Genomic DNA, 19,872 nt, shown 5'->3' with positions numbered 1-19,872 from the left:
TACATAAATAGGGAAGCGTGAGATCAGCATAATGAACAGTGCGGGGGTGGGGGGGGGGGGGGGAAGACCCCCTCCCCCATGCACATGAATGTGGCCTATCACCGACACAAGCACCCCCCCAACCGCCACCACCAGAGTGAAGGAAACACAGAGTGCAGCCGGTAGAGCCTTAAACGCAGAGTTTACAATCTGGATTCTGCAGGAACCGCTGGGGGCCTCTTCAGAATGAGACTTGATGAAAACCATACGGAAGGAAATACTCCACATGCCAGAAGGCACTGGGAAGGCAACTGTAGGCAACGGACGGACGGGTAAGAAAGCAGGGTCTGGGGAAACTCCCCGCATGCCCACTGGCTCACCTCCTGCAGGAGGCCCTCCTTACCCATCCAGTGGGGAGGCCAAGCACTGAGGTCTGGAGGCAAGGAGCTCGGGGGCCCGGACCACAGCAGGCACCAGCCGCAGGGGCGACAACTGCAAAATTACAGCAAAACTCACAGCCCTCTCACAGCAGGCATCTGGAGAAGTTCGACGTACGCTTAGAACATCGCCGAGGCCGAAGTTGTGTTCGTGCTCTTTCAAGATGCAAAAGTTACATAAAAGAAACGTTCTTGAGGGGCGCCTGGGGGACTCAGGTGGTTAAGCATCTGCCTTCGGGCTCAGGTCATGATGCCAGGGTCCTGAGATCGAGTCCTGCAACAGGCTCAGAGGGGAGTCTGCTTCTCCCTGTCCCGAATAAATAATTTTTTTAAAAATATCTTTAATAGGGGCGCCTGGGTGGCTCAGTGGGTTAAGCCGCTGCCTTCGGCTCAGGTCATGATCTCAGAGTCTTGGGATCGAGTCCCGCATCGGGCTCTCTGCTCAGCGGAGAGCCTGCTTCCCTCTCTCTCTCTCTGCCTGCCTCTCCAACTACTTGTGATTTCTCTGTCAAATAAATAAATAAAATCTTTAAAAAAAAAAAAAAAAATATATATCTTTAATAAAATAAATAAGTTTTATTGAAATACATGGGTCACTACTTAAAAGTTGCGGGAAGGCCCTGTCGGAAAGAATGGGAAACTTAGGGACCAGAATGGACCCCCGTAAGACTGATCTCTCTCCTGGGTAATATTTTTTTTATAGGAAGGAAACTTCATCAGAAGAAGATCTCAGCTTTTATGACAAAACTGTTCTGAAAAAGGGGAGGGGAGGGGAGGAAGGGAAATTAAGCCCAGAGCCATCAAGCTTCACTAGGGATGTACTACGACATAGCCAGCACTGTGGAGGAACAGGAGAACCAGATTTATTTGTAAAGCCCAGGTACTCGGGTTCATGCCCTGGCCCTGCTCACAGAGCTAATTTATCTCCATGTTCGACCTCTTCACAAACATTGAGCACCTACCATGTGTGGGGCCACATCTTAGTGATGTATGTTATTTGCCCTGAGCCATGCAGGGACAGCTAATTTGGAAAAGGAGGTAGTGGGTATGGGGCGGGGGGGGCGGGGGGAGGGCAGATTTGGAAGCTCTTCCCAGAAATGGGCTGAGACCGGCAGAAAGTGAAAGGAGAGCCACAGGCATTCTCAGAAACCACGCGCCCGGCATCGGCAGAGGCAGGAACCCACCTTTCCCCAGGAAGAAGGACGTGTAGCAGAGGCCATTCCCCTTCCCAAGGAGCGGGGCCCGTCTGCAAGCTCCCTCCTCCTCTGCCCAGAAAGGACTCCTCTTCCAGCCCCTCCCCAGACTGCCACCAGTCGCCACCCAGTCACTGGAGACGGCCCAAGGGATGAGATCTGCTTGTGCATTTCCTCCTGCGTCAGACGTTTCCCTCACCCTGCTGTTCCCCGCTGCACCCCCGAGCCCCGGGCCGGTGCTGTTTCTCCTGCCGCCCGCCGATGAGCAGCAAATTCGTTATCTGTGGTGCATGCCACCTGGGACGATGGGGAGGGGAATACAGGCCACATTCCGGGACAACTGCGGGCTTCGATGGCGAGACAGTTAAATTTCACCTAACTGCAACACGATGACACCAAATTCAAAGCAGGCCTTCTGCTTAAATCCATTTATGACTTGAAAGGGTTGTTTGTTGGGGCGCCTGGGTGGCTCGGTCCGTTAAGCCTTCGGCTCTGGTCATGATCCCTGGGTCCTGGGAAGGAGCCCCGCGTCGGGCTCGCTGCTCGGCAGGCAGCCTGCTTGTCCCTCTGCCCCTCCCCCCAACTTGTGCTCTCTCACTTTCTCTCCCAAACTAATAAATAAAAGTCTTTAAAACAATACCAAAAAAAAAAAATAGATAAAAAGGTCGTTTGTCACCAGACCTTGATCCTTTGGATGCTGATGACCGCCTCGGACACCTTCTCAATGGCCGCGGGGAAGAAGAGGGTGACGGTCAACCGCACAGCGCCATACAGCGACACGGCCACGAACACGTGGCTCGCTGTGATCACGTTGCCAAGGAGCACATAGGTGGTGAAAGTCACGAAAATGATGATTTTGCTTGCAACAAAAAATGACGCCAAATTCATTCCTCTGAGGTAGGAACTGCTCAGAATCTTGGAAATTTCCTTCCTGGAAAAGAGAGTTTACAAGGAAGCATCAACATCCAAGTCGTGGACTCAAGTGCCTTTTGCATGTGGCCCCTTTCCAGGGAGGGGCAGGGATTAAGACAAACCGTTCCTCACGTTATGGAAATAATCCTACAGCACATGGCCCGGGGCCGACCCCAACAAGAGGACCACATAGTCATCACCACATCGCTCATCTGAATAAACAGAGGCTTCATGTCACGTGTTAATATCCTGGGTCGGTCGGACCAGGTATGAACATTCAGTCCACAAGCGCGCGTCCATGCCTGTCCTGGGCCGGGCTTCTTGCTGACGGCAGACAGACACGTGGTCTGTCTCCTTTAGGAGCTTAGGAACTCAGAGGAGAAGAGAATAAACAACCCAAAGATATGTGCATGAGACAGGAGAGTGCATCCAAAGGTACAAAGTAGATGGTAGAGACATGCGCTGACACAGACATACCGTGCGCGGAAGGGCCAAACTCCCCAAATATTGACATCAAAGACTAAAAACAATTCCACAGACCTAAAGCAAAACAAGGCGTAATATTATTTCCATGGCTCTGTTTCTCTGTTTGGCATGAATAACACTGCTGTACACAGTCTGGCCCAGTCTGTACAAACTTCCCACTTGTGCTACGTTAACATAAAAACATAAACTATAGCTTCCATGTAAATGTCATACTTGCAAATGCTACCAGCATTGCTCATTTGGGATTTAGAGACTTAAGAAACATCTGGAATTTCATTTTTGTAGTAGAAACAGCACAGGCACTCTCCTTCCTTTAGGACAGTAAATGGAAAGGCAGGTTAATGTGGTTTACGGCGCAAGGCGGGGTGGACGGCGTTGGGAGTTCACATTCTAAAGGTTAAACACCCGAAGACCCCTCAAATATTTCCGTGGAGGCAGGAGACAGAAAGTACAAAAACAGGCTCCAACAGACACAGAAACTTACCGTCTCAAGTGGGTGATAAGGTCTGCAAATGACTTCTCCCAAGCATACATTTTTATTATTCTTATGCCAGTTATAACCTCATTCATGGTCCTGATCCTGACGTCTGTGAAGGCTGCGGTCTTACTCCTAAGGGGACAGACAAGAGAGATGAGCCACAGCCCCACTTCCCTTATCAGCAGCGGCCACAGCCTGAGAACCAGGGATCCAACGATGCCCTACAACGCCTTTGCTCAGACAACTCAGGCAGCTCCTACTCAAAACACAGATGGAGAAAGACTTCAATGAGGAAGTCCACAAAGTCCATCCCAATTCAAGAAGTAACTTGGAGAATTTTCAGTAGGGGCTAAGAAAGGCACAGGAAAGAGAGTCAGATACAAACTGTCAGCTCCAGGAGGTCATGGTTGGGTAGGGGAGGCAGAAAGGCCCCGGGATCGAACAATAATACCATTGGCTGCAGTGTAAAACGTGGGAACAAAGTGCCAGGGCACAGAGAAAAAAGGGGTTGTCAATTCTACTGGGCAAAGGAGAGAACAGGAGAAGCTTCCGAGTTCTAGGAGCGCCGCAATGGGGCCCCAAGAACACAGAACATTTCTCCCTGGCAAAGAGAGTGAAGCCAGTTCCCCACTGAGAAAACACCGTGAGCAGAGACACAGCAGAGAGAACTGGCCGCACTTCACATGGCATTATCATCGCACACCTGACCACCTTGACAGTGACCCACTTCTAACCCTCTGGGACTATCACCTTCTCTACCACATACTCCGCTAGGACTGTGGGACACTGACAGTCAAAAATCGGGGTGGACCTGGCCCTTGGGGAGCTTGTAATTTAATGGACACATTGAATTAAAAACAAGACACACGCCTGCACACCTGAAAACAAGCATCACAAAAACAGACACGGCCAGACCCAGGTCTTGAAAGAGACGTTTAAATTGTACTCGTATTTGATACATGTTTAAATAATGTCATCGTATATAAATTCTGCTGGAAGACAGTACTTAGGAGGGACAGTGCCTGAAAAGCTATCCAGGAGGAGATGGCGGATGCCTTCACCCTTCCGGCTTCAAGACTGACCCTCAGCTGAAGGCTGGAACCTTCCCCGGGCGAAGCCTGCTCAGTGTGCAGAGAAAGCCCCTGGGATGGACAATAATACCATTGGCTGCAGTGTAAAAAGTGGGAACAAAGTGCCAGGGCGCAGAGATTAAAGGGGCTGTCAATTCTACTGGGCAAAGGAGAGAACAGGAGAAGCTTCCGAGTTCTAGGAGCTTTCTTCAACAGAAAGAAGAGATCAGTGAAGCCTTTTTGTTTGTGATCGGAAGCACAGGGCAAGGCATGGATATGGACAAACACACATGCCCTGTTTTTTAAACCAGTGCTTCTCTTACCGGAATGATGAAAACAACTTCCCGATGCAGCTTTGCAAGGGCAGAAGGATGATGAGGACTGCGATCCCAGCAAGACAGGATATTCCGATTTCCATCCAGAGCAAGGCAGTCACTGCGATCGCCTGCAGTGGCCCTGCCCACAGAAAGTGCAAGAATATTGTCACCTTAAAAGAAAAAAAGGCAATGCGTTCTTAGGACAACATGAGCACAAAACCAGGAAGGACCCAGTACAGAAGCCATCTGCTCTGAGAGGACAGACAGGAACCTACACAGAAATGATCATGGGGGGCTTTAAACTCACTGGAGCAAAAATCCAAGTACCCAGATGAAGCTGTTCCAAAACACCACAGAGCAGGCTTCAGGGACATCCAGGGAGAACCAGACTAGACCAAAGCATCGGAAGAAAGACCTCAATTCTATCTGCCCCCTGCGTGGGCTCAGGGTTCCCCCAAACTTCCTCCCCTGGGCTCCCCAGTAGCTTGCAAAAGTCTGTATTATGGAACCTGCCATACTCTTGAGTAATTACTTGATATTTACCTCCCTGTTAGGTTGTGGCTTCTCCAGGGAGGAAACTAAGTCTTATTCATCCCTGAAACTAAGATTAGTTCATGTTTGATGAATGAATAATTAGAAGTGGTGTAGAGCAATACAACTCGGACCAGTAGCTACACTGCCCTGGATAGTACGGTATATTCACAAGGTAAGTACAAATGGACTGTGGCAGGGTAGAAAAGAATAGGTCATTTATGCCTAGGAATTACCCATTGGGCATTCTTTTTTTTAATCAACGTCTTTGTGGGGTACCTAGGTGGCTCAGCTGGTTGAGCGTCTGACTCTTGGTTTCAGCTCAGGTCATGATGTCAGGGTCATGGGATCAAGCCCCACATCTGGCTCTGCACTCAGCATGGAGTCTGCTTGCCCCTCTCCCTCTGCTTCTCCCCACTGCTCATGCTCCTGTGCTCTCTCTCACAAGCTCACTCTTTCTCTCAAATAAATAAATAAAATCTTTTTTAAAAAACGAGGCACGTGGGTAGGTCAGGAGGTCAAGCATCTGACTCTTGATTTTGGTTCAGGTCATGATCTCAGGGGCATGAGAGATGGAGCCCCACATCGGGCTCTGTGCTCAGCAAGGGGCCTGCTTGAGATTCTCTCTCTCCCTCTCACTCTGCCTCTCTCCCCACTCATGCCGTCTCCCTAAAATAAATAAGTAAATAAAATCTTTTGTAGGGAGGGTACTTTCTATGTAGCGGGCACTCTTGGGGTCACAGAACAATCCCTGCCCACCAGGAGGTCATTCTATGGAGGAGAGAGGTCATGATAGGGAGGAGGAGAAAGGATCCAGGCAGCAGCACCGACCAAGTGTGCTCAGAAGGGCCACTCCTGAAGGACTATGGGACATTTCCCCAGGCTAGGTAAGAACACTGCTGTCTGCGTGTATATGACTGAAGTACGCTGTAAACGCATTCCGAAAACAAAACTCTTCTCTACCGGACAACACATGCTATTATGAGTTGAACACAGAAGAAATGAGAATTGGATAGAAAGTATCTTCATCTCAGGGTACCTGGGGGGCCTCAGTGCGTTAACTGTCTGCCTTCAGTTCGGGTCACAGTTCGGAGTCCTGGGATTGGCCCCCGCATCGGGCTCTGCTTCTCCCTCTCCCTCTGCAGCCCACTCTGCCCACTGGTGCACACTCTCTCTCCCTCTCTCTCTCTCTCTCTAATAAATATCTAAAATCTTTTAAAAATAGGGCACCTGGGTGGTTCAGTGGGTTAAGCCTCTGCCTTCAGCTCAGGTCATGATCTCAGGGTCCTGGGATCAAGCCCCTCATCGGGAATCTCGGCTCAGCGGGGAGCCTGCTTTCCCCCCTGCCCCTCTGCCTACTTGTGATCTCTCTCTGTGTCAAATAAATAAAATCTTTAAATAAATAAATAAATAAAAATTTTAGAAATAAAATTTTTTTTAAAAAGTATCCTCATCTTCTGTCCTCAAAAGAAGTCTGGCCTACACCAACAACTGGCACCTGAAATTCCAAGTAGTTAAACCAAGGAAGAGGGTGGGAATGCAGAAGGCTTCCTGGGGGGCAGCTGACCTGGTCGAACTTGTTCACGTCATTGGACAGCAGATTGACGATCTGGCCGGTGGTCGTCTTCCCCATGGCCACGTTACTGAGGCGAAGCGCCTGAAACAGAAGAGGGGAACGGAGACTTACGTTGCTGCAGGGACATCAAGCCACACTTGGGAAAAGAGCAAAGTGGAGTGTGTTCTGACGGGACCTTGAGTGATGTCAGGAGAGCAAGGTGTCCCGGAAGAGCGGGGCTCTGGGGACCCGCGTTCAGCCTTCCTCCCCTCCACGGGGCGGCAGCCGCATCCCACAAGGAACAAAGGGAGCAAGAGGAGGCACGAGGCAACTCTCTCGCCCCGGTTTTTGATGAATTTGGACACGCTGAAAGTATAAAAAGATATATACTTGGGTGTCAACTCACGTAATTTTGAGCCACACTCTGTGAGTGGAGAGGCCGTCTATGGACAAAAGCTAGGGGACGGACTATATCTGGAATCAGTCATTATCTCTACATGTGATGTCATGCAAACACTCCGGGTCTGAAGTCTCCTGTGTGAATGGAAATAACCCGGCACTACCTAGACGGAGCTCGGGGTTCCTAGGAGTGGGACACCTGTCATCCACCAGGAGCAGGACACCAGGTGACTGAGGAGTGCTTGTTTCCCTTTTAGAAATGGGACAAGATAAGAACAAGCAGCTGTAACTCAAGTGGGACCTGGACAAGTGGTCCCAGCACAGGGAGCTGGGGACAGTATCCACAGAGTAGCACTGTGGGCAGGCCAGACCCTGCATGATGAAGAGGAGAAACCCTATGGGAAGAAGGGAAGAGCACTGTGGCCGGAAGGAACAGCACGCAGAGCCAGGGAAGGGACACACAGAAGCAGTTAAACCATGAACACCTGAAATCTGGCTGGAAAGGTAGAATGAAAGCGGCTCATGTCTGGAAAACAAAATGGAACAATAAACGTCTTTTTTACATTTGAGTGAGAAACTCAACTTTAGGAAGACTGAACTGTAGAAGTGACTGGCCGGGAGATGCTCCGAAGAAGGGGAGACGAGGGCCGCCTCGTGACGTAGTCCAGGTGAAAGGTAACAGGACGTGCACTAGGACTGCGTGAAGGGAAAAGAAGAGCCAGACACCCATGAAGACACTCTGAAAAGTACGAAGTGCCACACAAGTGTAAATAAATCAGTCACAAAAAAAGAAAAATACAACCCTCTCCCGACTAGGGAGAAAAAAAGAAAGAAACGTCCCTCCAGGAAAAGAAAGAAACTTTAGTGTGCCTTCATTACTGAAAGCTATTCTGAAAATATTTTTAAAGCCAAGTTTACATACAAATACAGGTGAATCCTGCATGCAGAAAATGCACTGTCGAAGTAGATATCTGATAACGAATTGGAATAATGACAATAAGACAGAATGGCACACAAAACTGATTCTAAAACTGATCATTTTCAAAAAACAAAAACAAAACCTCAAGACAAGTGCACCCATCTCTTATCGTCACTCACAGAGAGTCACTGCTGCTGGCAGTGAGAACCAGAGGGTAAGATGGCACAGGTGACAATCTGTATAAAGGGCCACTCTCAGTGGACCATCGGGACATCTTGTCATTCAGTCACAGCTGAGACTGAGGACAGAAAGGGTGACTCTGGAAGAAACGCTCACCTAGGTTAACAGCAGCATAGCCGCCAACACAGAAATGAATCATCTGGCAAAAGAAAATCAGGCATACTCTAGATAGGCCAAAAAAAAAAAAAAAAAAAAAAAAAAAAAACCCATGGGGTGTCCTTCTTGTTATTAATGAGGAAGACAGACCTTACAAGCCAACTGTCAGACTTCTGCTTCCACCAGGAAAGAACAGTCAGCACTGGACTGGCCCTCAACTGTTAAGACTGTAAAGCTGGACCAAAGAGACGAAGCAGCTGTTCGGGCATTGGCCACCAGGCGGCAAAAGACCAGAAGCCTTCAGAGCCCTGTATCTCACCTGGCTTTCTGCCCAGGCACACTTTTGGACCAAGTGGAACAGCAGTTTCACTGAGCCAAGGAGGAAGAGCTACCTGTTCCAAGTTGCAGAAATGTCCGGAATTTGCAAGCCCAAGTGACAGAAGGGAAGGTCCCAAAAGTTTTCACAGGGAGTTAGCAAGGGGGGTTAGCACCCATTGCGGGCTCAAGAGAGATTCCAGAGGTCATGTGAGGAGACACAGAGTTCCCACTCAACAAGAATAAAGAGATCTTCACAAACACCTCAGACACTCTATTTAAAGACCAGGAGGGCCATGACTTAGTAATAAAGATCATACTCTAGAGTAAGAGCCATGCCCCTTAAGACCGAGTTTAAGATGGAAATATCTGCCATAGACAGATACACAGACACATAGAATAGGAAGGTAGGTAGTAACATAGGTAGATAGATCTGTTCCTGACAGAACCAATCTGCCAGGAATTGTTCATAAGAACAAAACGCAATACAGTTTAGTCAAAACCCCCTATAATATTAACCCTCATAACATCCAACACAGTAAACAATTATTAAACATACAAAGAAGAAAATGTGACCCATGATCAAAGACAGAGAATAGAGGCAATAAAAGTAGACCCTAAGATGATCTAGATTTTGGAATTATTAGATGAGAACTATAAAATCATTATACAAATATGTCCAAGGAGTTAAAGAAAGATATGGTTATAACAACTGAACTGGAATGAGTAATTTTAGGAGAACAATGAACACTACCAAGAGGAACCAAATGGAAATTCTAGAACTTAAAAGTACAATATGAAAAAATCCACTAGATAACTTTAGAAGCAGAAAAATTCCATTGATCTGTTCCCAGATTCATCAAGTCTTTTAGATTACCATCTGAATAACAGAAGAGAGAGAGAGAAATTGAAGGGGGAAAAAAAGAGCATAAGGGTTCAGTGGGACAATAACAAAGACTGAAACACACATGAAAGTGGATTCCTGGAAGAAAACGACAAAATAGGGAAGAAAAAAATATGTGAAGAAATAATGTCTGAAATTTTTCCAAGGCTGGTAGAAAATATTAAATTACATACTGAAGAATCTTAGCAAACACCAGGAAATATCAAAACAAAGACTTTTCCTAGGGCACATCAGACTCAGACTGAAGAAAACCAAAAAACCAAGAAAAAGAACACTTTACACATAAGGGAACAATACAACTGAGGGCTGACATCAGAAACCTTGGAAACAAGACAGTGGAACATCTAGCGAGAGTTAAGAGAAAAGAAAGAATAACTGAATTCTATAACCAACACAAATGTGCTTCAAATGACGGTGAATTTAAGACATCTTCAGATATACAAAGTCTGAGAATTTATCACCAAACTAAACTTTAAGATATTATAAAAGAAATTCTTCAGGGGCACCTGGGTGCCTCAATTGTTTAAGCATCTGCCTTCAGCTCACGTCATGACCCAGGGGTCCTGGGATCAAGTCCCACATCAGGTTCCCTGCTCCACGGGGAACCTGCTTCTCCGTCTCCTCTCTTTCCCTCTGCCCCCACCCCGTGCTCGCTCTCTCTCAAATAAATAAAGTCTTTTAAAAAAATAAATTTCATTCAGTCAAAAGGATCTGGTACCAGATGAAAACTCAAGATGTACAATAAAGAATAAGGAGAAACCCAAATGACAAATATGTAGCTAAACATAAAAGATTACAAATTTCCTTTTAATCTCTTTGAAAGACAAATGGCTGCTTATTGCAAAAAATGGTCACACTGCATGGTGTAGATGTGAATGATTACGAGACCACAATGAATGAGGAAGGGTAATAGAATTTTACGCTTGTACATTTCTTACATTTTTGTGTAAAATAGTCCAATATTAAGATTAAACAGACTATAGTAAGTTAAGATGCCTATTTGGATCTCTAAGTCAACACTAAAAACACACAAAGAGAGAGATACTGCTAAAAATCCAATAATGGAATCAAAATGGAATACTAAAAAATTTCTGATAAACCCCCAAAAAAGTCAGGAAGATGAAAAAAAAAAAAAAAACAGATGAAACAAATAGAAAATAAATAGCAAAGTGAAAAGCTGAAGCCCAATCACATCAGTATTTACACCAAATGTAATACATTAATACTATAAGCCAGAGACTGTCACAAAGAATTAATAAAAAACCCAAATTGCAGGGGCGCCTGGGTGGCTCAGTGGGTTAAAGCCTCTGCCTTCAGCTCAGGTCATGGTCCCAGGGGTCCTGGGATCGAGCCCCGCATCAGGCTTTCTGCTCTGTGGGGAGCCTGCTTCCTCCTCTCTCTCTCTCTGCCTGCCTCTCTGCCTACTTGTGGTCTCTGTCTGTCAAATGGATAAATAAAATCTTAAAAAAAAAAAAAAAAAAAAAACCAAATTGCAGTATAAGGAAGACAGATTTTAAATCCACTGACAAATTGAAAGTGAACAGATAAAAAAAGATATGCCACACAAACAATAGGTACAGTGAATGTGGTGTGGCTCTATTAACATCAGACAATACAGACCTTGAGACGAGGAACATTACCAAAGATTAAGACAGACATTTCATACTAATGTCATTTCACCACCCCTAAAAGTGTACGGATCAAATTATAAAGTTTCAACATACATGAGACAAAAAGAGAACGAAAGAAGGGCCCCTGGGTGGCTCAGTGGGTTAAGGCCTCTGCCTTCTGCTCAGGTCATGATCCCAAGGTCACGATCCCAGGGTCCTGGGATGGAGCCCCGCATCGGGCTCTCTGCTCAGCAGGGAGCCTGCTTCCCTTCCTCTCTCTGCCTGCCTCTCTGCCTGCTTGTGGTCTCTGTCAAATAAATACATAAAATCTTAAAGAAAAAAAACACACACAGAACAAAAGAGAAAAATCAGAAAAGACTACAATCATAGATTTCAACATCCCTCTCTCAGTAATTGATGAAAGTAAAAAAAAAAAAAATCAGGATACAGAAGATGTGGACAACACTAGTAACTACCTTCATCAGACATTTATGGAACACCATGTCCAACAGCTGCAGGACTGACTTCTCAAGTACACACTGAATATTTCTCAATACTGACCCTATATGCTGGGGCCATAAAATAAATCTCAATAAATTTCTAAACATAAAAATGTTACACAGAATGTTCTCTGGTGACAGAAGAATTCAATTGGAAATCACTATGATAGCTCTCAAAACTCCAAATATGTGAGAATTAACAACATAACTTCTAAACAGCCACGTGACAAAGACGACCTCCTAAGAGAAATCAGAAATATTTTTAAATAAATGAGAATAGACCATATATCACAATTTGTAGGATACAGGTAACCAAGTCTTAGCAGAAACTTCTGGCTTTAAATGTTTGACATTAGAAAGAAAGAGAAGTATAAAACTGATGATCTAAGTCTACGTAAGATCAAGACCAAAGGAACAGAAACGCACGCACACACACACAAACAAGCATGTTCATACCTACAGAAGAGCCTCTAGTAAAATCAATTACGTGTCTGTTGCCCCCTTGATCTGTCAGCTCATTTGAGTGCACAGAGGCTGTCATATTCATCTACATCAGCAAAATTATAGAAATAGCTGCCCTTTATTGAGCACCTATTACAACCCAGACAACTGATTAAGAAACAACCTTACAAAACAAGAATTACTCCTATTCTTCAGATGAGAAAAGAAGCTGAACATATTCATGCCTGACAGAGAACATTGGGTACTTCTTTTTTTTTTTAATGAAGCAAAATTACCACTCTTCATTAATGTAGAAAATTCAAGTTTGGTTCTAATAAATTATGTATGTTACAGTTGAAAAACAGTTCACGTTGGGTGTAGAGGAAAAAACGCACATATTAAAGCAATGTTTTGGTTTCATATTTCCTTAAGTTGACAGGGTGTAAACGGATACTGTTTAGTTAAATTTATTTTCCTTGTAAGAGCACAATAGTTCCACCATGAGAGCAAAAAAGAAACAGAAACTGGAAGCAATTATTTGCACTATATATACCAGACCCAGGATTAGTATCTTTGCTAAATCAAGAAGCCTTACATAGGGCGCCTGGGTGGCTCAGTGGGTTAAGCCGCTGTCTTCGGCTCAGGTCATGATCTCAGGGTCCTGGGATCGAGTCCCGCATCCGGCTCTCTGCTCAGCAGGGAGCCTGCTTCCTCCTCTCTCTCTCTGCCTGCCTGCCTCTCAGCCTACTTGTGATCTCTCTCTCTGTCAAATAAATAAATAAAATCTTTAAAAAAAAAAAAAAAAGAAGAAGTCTTACATATCAAGAATTATAAAAGTCTACTATTATATATATATAAAATTATAAAAGTCTGCTACTATAAAAGAGTGGCAGATAACAGGTGCAGGAAACTCACTGAGGTAAACACAAATGACCACTGAAAATTTTCCAATACTGAAATTCGTTATGACTCAGAAATAATGACAAAGTGTTCTTTTTCATCTAGAAACTGGTGAACGTAGCAAAGACAGAAAGTTACAAGAGCCAGTCTTGGCCAAGGGTGGGGACCATCTCAGTTTCCCAGAGACTATAAATAGTTGCCAGCTCTTTGGAAGGAAATCTAGCATTCAAAAGCCTTGCAGGGCACCTAGATGGTACAGTCCATTGAGCGACCAACTCTTGACTTCAGTTAAGGTCATGAGGTCACGACATGGAGCCCTAAGTCGGGCTCCACGCTGAGCATGATTCTCTCCACCTCTCCCTCTCCCCCTGCTCACTCTCTCTCTGAAATAAATAAGTAAGATCAGCCAAAAAAAAAAAAAAAAAAAAAAAAAAGAAAGAAAGAAAAAAAGCCTTGGGGCACCTGGGTGGCTCAGTCATTAGGCATCTGCCTTCTGCTCAGGTCATGAACCCAGAGTCCTGGGATCAAGTCTCGCATGAGGCTCCCTCCTCCATGGGAGGCCTGCTTCTCCCTCCCGCACACCCATGGTTGTGTTCTCTCTCTCTCTCTGTCAAATAAATACACAAAATCTTTAAAAAAAAAAAACAAAAAAAAAAAAACCTTGAAATGTATATACCCTGAGAAATTAAGGATGTCTCCAAAGGTTTCACTTTGGTCATGTTCACTGCACTGACATCTGTTAATATAAAAAACTGGGAAGCAATCGAAATGCCTAATTATGGGTTATCCTGGAGTCCACATGGCCATTAAAAACAACATTGCCGACTGTGGAATGCAAACTCGATCAGCATAGGCATCCATTTATAGGGGGCTCCTTCTCTGGGTGGGCATCAAAATACATCTAGAGTTATAAGTCAACTCTATAATCTGGCCCAGAAGAATGATTTTAATCAGTTTTTTAAAAAATAAGTAATATTTGTCATTCATTTGAAAAATATACTGTTTTCTTCTTTCTCAATTATTTTCATCAATACACGTGAAACACAAAACCCAAGTATGGACACATAACATCACTCTTCTAACAGTCCTTAAAAACAGAAACCGTTCTTCCCCATCCGAATGATGCCGATTCCTTACCACCAACGTGCCTCAGACCCAATGTCAAGGACCCTGGGTGTGTGTGGAGGACACTACGCCCAGAGACAGCCCCAAGCGGCCATGTCTTTGGAATTCCACACCCACCCCTTCCCTTGCTGTCAAGCTATCCCTCTCACCAGCACCTACTCCTGTTTCCAAACCAGGACAGCTTCATAACATTTTTTTTTAAGATTTTATTTATTTATTTGACAGACAGAGATCACAAATAGGCAGAGAGGCAGGCAGAGAGAGAGAGAGAGAGAGAGGGAAGCATGCTCCCTGCTGAGCAGAGAGCCCGATGCGGGGCTTGATCCCAGTACTCTGAGATCATGACCCGAGCTGAAGGCAGAGACTTTAACCCACTGAGCCACCCAGGCGCCCCTCATAACATTTTAAGTAAAATCACATCAAGGAGGCTCAGAGGAAGAACCTAAAGGATTTTCAGAACTAAAAACCAAGTACTTGGGTCACCTCTTTGGTATTTTTGGTTTCCTTCCTGGTTCATGGCCCTGCCCCAGAGCTGAGTCTGTCAGATAAGGTGGTTTCCAGGTACCCTGGGTATGACTGCAACAGGCTCGTAGGAAAAGTATACACTTAGCTCACCCAAAGCAGAAAATTGCCTATATTTTTCCAATATTGTTGCCTAGAGTTGCTTAGTAATGCTGCCACGTCTTCTTTCATGACTGCATAACCTGAAACCATTAAATTTTGTTTTTGAAGGAGGACACAGGGAGCACCTAGTATCTCCATACCCATAAATATAATGGGTGACATCGCCATGAAGTTAATCAGAGCCCCTCTATGCTTCTGTAGAAGAAAAGAGATTCAAGGAAATGAAAACCAAAGTGCATACAAAATCAACAACCTCTCTATAATTCGACAGTTCCATTGTCTTCTTTCTTTTTTTTTTTTTTGTTTTTTTGTTTTTTGTTTTCTATGACTGTCCTATAAGCTAGCACACCTGTACGGAAAGTTCTCTGCAAGCTTTGGCATGGCCCTCCTGAGGCTACCATCAGCCTTCTTTAAGTTCATCAGCCACCTTTCCTTTACCATTTTACCGCTGTGATCTATTGGGGGTTAAGAGGCCAGAAGGACACATACAGACTTAACGCGTTCTGAGCAGAAGGGCCACAATGTGGACCCCAAGAACGACCAGGGCGTCTGTGATATGTGCTCTGAGGTCAGACTGACTCCACATTCCCTGACCTCATCACCTCTAGCCTCCATGAGTCCCTGAATGTGTGAGGCCATACGATGACAGTCACGTTCACAATGAGGTCACATCCCTACATAACAAAAGACACCCCCTAACCCAGGCCCTCCCATCACCAATTTCTTGTTTTGAAAGACAAGCACCATGTGACTGGTCTCCCACACAAGAGAGGGGAAGAGATAGAACAACACAGGGCAGCTGGGGCAAAGGTGAGTTGCGGGGGTTGCGGGGGGAGTGGCCCTTCGGTGGAAGAAGTAATAATACAGTGAATGTGAAAAACCCAATGACAAGGACACAAAGGACAGCGAACACACACACACACACACACACACACACACACAATTACAGGAGAGACTATCTTAATGAGAAAAATAAAGAGGAAGTATATCCCCAACAGAAGAAAAAAACTATCATCAACTTTTTAAAAATACCATGTAATATGTTTTTGTTTCTAAAAATTATAAAACATTTAAAAATGTTGAGTATAAACTATCTTGCCAGAAATGGCAGGCTTAGTCATAAAAATCTAGATATGAGGCCACACGTCGTCTTTTATAACATCTATATTTACTCAGAACTCTTTTGTCTCGAAAGAAGTTTCTAAAGTTTAATCGTGTGCTTTCCTTCATACTAAGACTACGAAAGGGAAGCAAAACACCCTCCACAGAGTCAACCACTGTGCATAATTTTACTGTCAAAAATGACTGTGTCAGGGTGCCTGGGAGGCTCAGTCATTAAGCCTCTGCCTTTGGCTCGGGTCATGATCCCAGGGTCCTGGGATCGAGCCCCACATCAGGCTCCCTGCTCAGCGGGAAGCCTGCTTCTCCCTCTCTCACTGTGTCTCTCCCTGTCAAATAAATAAATAAAATCTTTAAAAAAAAAAAAAAAAGAGAGAGAGAGAGTGTTTTACAAATGTGCATAACCTTTTTTCCTAATGTGTTTTATTTCTCAAAGCATGGAACTTAAGGAAGTTGGATATGCAGCACACGTAAAGGAACAGTGTACCCTCTTGTGCTATCACACAAGTTGTATAATTACTCATTCCCTTGTAAATACCGTGCTTGAAGCCTTCAGAAAACTAGTAAATCTGTACAGAAATTTAAAAAAAATAATTGACAAAAGGAGATGCTGTTCAACTCGTCATTTTCACAACATTCGTTTTTAGAACCAAACCAATTAAAAAGCAGCAATGCCTTAACATGGATCATCAGTCTATACGAAGGAACAAAGAGAAAAGTGCAGAGATGGGGGAGGAAACCGCCTTCTCCCACCGCAGTCTCCACCGAATGCCACTGTCCCACACCCAACGCTCGCCTGTCACTAGAGAGCAGAGTAACCAGTAGCAACTGGGGACCAACGCCTGTCAAGTCACAGAGATCCAAACAAAGAAAATAACCCGGTCAGTTCAGCTAATGGGTCCCAGAGGGAGGAGACGAGGACTTCAAAACATAACTAAGCCAGCCACGGCCGCGGGCTCTGCACAGGGACCCGGAGCGGGGGTACCGTCCTGTCTGGAGATGCCCTCCTCTTCCTCCGCAAGTGACTGAAAGTTGGTGGCCACTGTTGAGGACAAGGGCGAACTCTAACTTTTTTCAATGAAAACTAAGCAGAGGTAGGACCCGCACCCATTCCAAAAAACGAGGTCAACCTTGAAGACACTGTGCCAAGGGAGAGAAAAGGCAGGCACCCAAGGGCAAAGCCTGTGTGATTCCACTCAACAGGAGGCACCTAAGCAGGCAGTTTCCTGGAGACAGGAAGTAGGATGGGGGGGGGGGGGGGGGCAGGGGTGGGGGGAGGGCACGAGGAACTGGTGTGATGGAGACAGAGTTTCAGCTTTCCAAGATGGAGAGTTCTGGAGATGGATGGTGGTGATGGTTGCACAAAGATGTGAACATACTTAAGGCCACCGAGCTGGGACACTCAGAAATGGTAAACGGGGTGAATTTGTTATGTGTATTTTACCATAATTAAAAATTCATGGATTTAGGGGCACCTGGATGGCTCAGTGGGTTAAGCATCTGCCTTTGACTCAGGTCGTGATCTCGGGATCCTGGGATGGAGCCCCGAGTCAAGCACCCTGCTCAGCGGGGAGTCTGTGTCTCCCTCTCCTTCCGCACCTCCCCCCCGCCCCCCGCCGCTAGATGCTCATGCTCTTGGCTCACACACGCTCTCCATCTCTCTCTCAAATGAACAAATTAAAAAATCTTACAAAAATAAAAATTCACTGGGGTGCCTGGGTGGCTCAGTGGGTTAAGCCTCTGCCTTCAGCTCAGGTCATGATCTCAGGGTCCTGGGATCGAACCCCGCAATGGGCTCTCTGCTCAGCAGGGAGCCTGCTTCCTCCTCTCTCTCTGCCTGCCTCTCTGCCTACTTGTGATCTCTGTCTGTCAAATAAATCAACAAAATCTTTAAAAAATTTTAAATTAAAAAATATAAATTCATTAATTAAAAAAATAAATAAACAGAATGAGGGGCGCCTAGCTGGCTCCGTCAGGGGAGCAGGTGACTCCTGGTCTCCGGATTGTGAGTTCAAGTTATCAAGTAGAGATAACTTAAAAATTTAAAAAAGAAAAAAAAAATTTAAAAAAGAAATTAAAAATCCTTTTTAAAATAAACAAATAAATATATAAACAAAATGATCACCTTTGGCGGGGACAGGAAATAGCCACCAACCAAAAAAATTCTACAACTAAAGAAATACCTTCAAATAACAAAGAAACAAAAACATCTCCAGACTAACATAAAAATTTTAAAATTAAACTAATTGGATCCCGAAAGTTAAGTGTCAGTCGTGTTTTCAGCACAAATCCTGGGTTAAGGAATGCAGACAGCCGTGCTGTGTGCTGTGTGTTCACTGTCTAAGAAGGCTCCACACCCACCACCGCCCTGCCCACTGTCCCCTTCACCGTCCCTAGCACGATGACTCCCCAATTGTCCTGCAGATAAGAATCCCTGGGATACAGATTAAATATACAGATTTCCAGGCTTCTCTTCACTCTGGGGGAGCAGGTCTTGGATTAAACCCAGGATCTGGGTTTGTATTAAGCACAACAATGACTCATAACAGAATCCAGTGACCCGCAGCCTAGCATATGACCTGTCCCCTTGCTCTGCTCGGCAAAGAAGCCGAGCGGGTCCACGCTCCGGTGGAGGGCCACCCTGCCCTGTCGTGTACATGGAGCTCCTCGCTGCAAGGCCCATAAACACTCGGCAAGGAAAGGCCACGAGCAGACAGCTGCTGTCTGACGGTGGGCCAGCCCCAGCCCCACCTCTGCCACGAGCAAGTAGAGAACTAGACAAAATCATGTGTCCGGGCACCGGTAACAGGCAGTGCAAGACAGATCCCTGGGAGCAGGGACACTCAAAAGGTCAACGCGACCGCTGTCGTGGCTCTTGGCCAGCAGCTCATCTTTCCAGCTGTGGCAGGGAGCTGGATGGAGCCCACGCGGGACAGCAGCTCCCACGGAGTTGAGGAGGCAGAGGTGAGGCTGGGCTCGGCCAAACCAGCTGGCACCTCCGAGGATGAATGAAAGGGTCCTCAATGTCCCAGGGCAGGGAAGGGATGCTGGGGCCAAGGCCTTAGCTGAGGGACGGGCTAAAAAGGCCCAGGTCAGCAGAGGCTGAGGCTCACCAGAGAGCTGGCACGAGGAGCAGAACACAGAGCCCTGAAGGTCAAGTTAGGGCACTGGAGTTCTTGCCGGGCCAGAGCGGAGAAACCTTATTAATAAGCGATCAACAAGGCTGGAATACAGCTGAGACACCAGGAAGACCACACCTGAGAAGGAAAGACCATGCGTGGAGCAGGGATTCTCAGCTGGGCCAGTGCTGTCCTACCTCCCAGGGGACACCTGGCACTGTCTGGAGACATTTACTGGTTGTTACAACTCAAAGACACTACTGGCATCGAGTGGGTAGAGGCCACAGTTGCTGTTCAACATCCCACGATGCATGGGGTCCCCTCCATCCCCCAGCCCCCCAAAAAGAATTACACAGCCCTAAATGCTGGCAGTGCAAAGGCTGAGAATCTCTTCTCTAGAACTGATCTGCTCTAGACTCAACCTAGAAAAGATTACTACCAAGGCCTAACAAGGTCCCACAAAAGACACAGAGCTTGAAGGCTAAAACCTACTAACTGGAAGCTTAGAGAAAATAACCTTAGAATTCCCAAAAGTGTAAGTTAACAAAGGATAAATCAAGCCTACGCCAAGTTAAAAGAGATCAGTTGGTGAGTGACCTATTA

The 19,872-nt window shown here is 45.7% G+C and overlaps 1 protein-coding gene across 1 annotated transcript in view; it reads right to left on the bottom strand.

The window, feature by feature from the left end:
* The window catches only part of ABCC4 (ATP binding cassette subfamily C member 4), a 248,047-nt gene that overhangs the window by 167,364 nt on the left and 60,811 nt on the right, over window positions 1–19,872 (bottom strand). Inside the window, exons 5-8 of the mRNA XM_059144719.1 lie at window positions 6,971–7,060; window positions 4,879–5,042; window positions 3,492–3,617; window positions 2,291–2,540 (exon numbers count right to left, since the gene is read on the bottom strand). Coding sequence (XP_059000702.1) covers window positions 2,291–2,540; window positions 3,492–3,617; window positions 4,879–5,042; window positions 6,971–7,060 — 630 coding nt within the window. The remainder of the gene's footprint in view (window positions 1–2,290; window positions 2,541–3,491; window positions 3,618–4,878; window positions 5,043–6,970; window positions 7,061–19,872) is intronic.

Source organism: Mustela lutreola, chromosome 13, assembly GCF_030435805.1.
Source record: "Mustela lutreola isolate mMusLut2 chromosome 13, mMusLut2.pri, whole genome shotgun sequence".
Taxonomy (NCBI): Eukaryota; Metazoa; Chordata; class Mammalia; order Carnivora; family Mustelidae; genus Mustela; species Mustela lutreola.
Note: the sequence above shows the minus strand (reverse complement) of the source record. Positions and strands in the feature narration are given on the sequence as shown.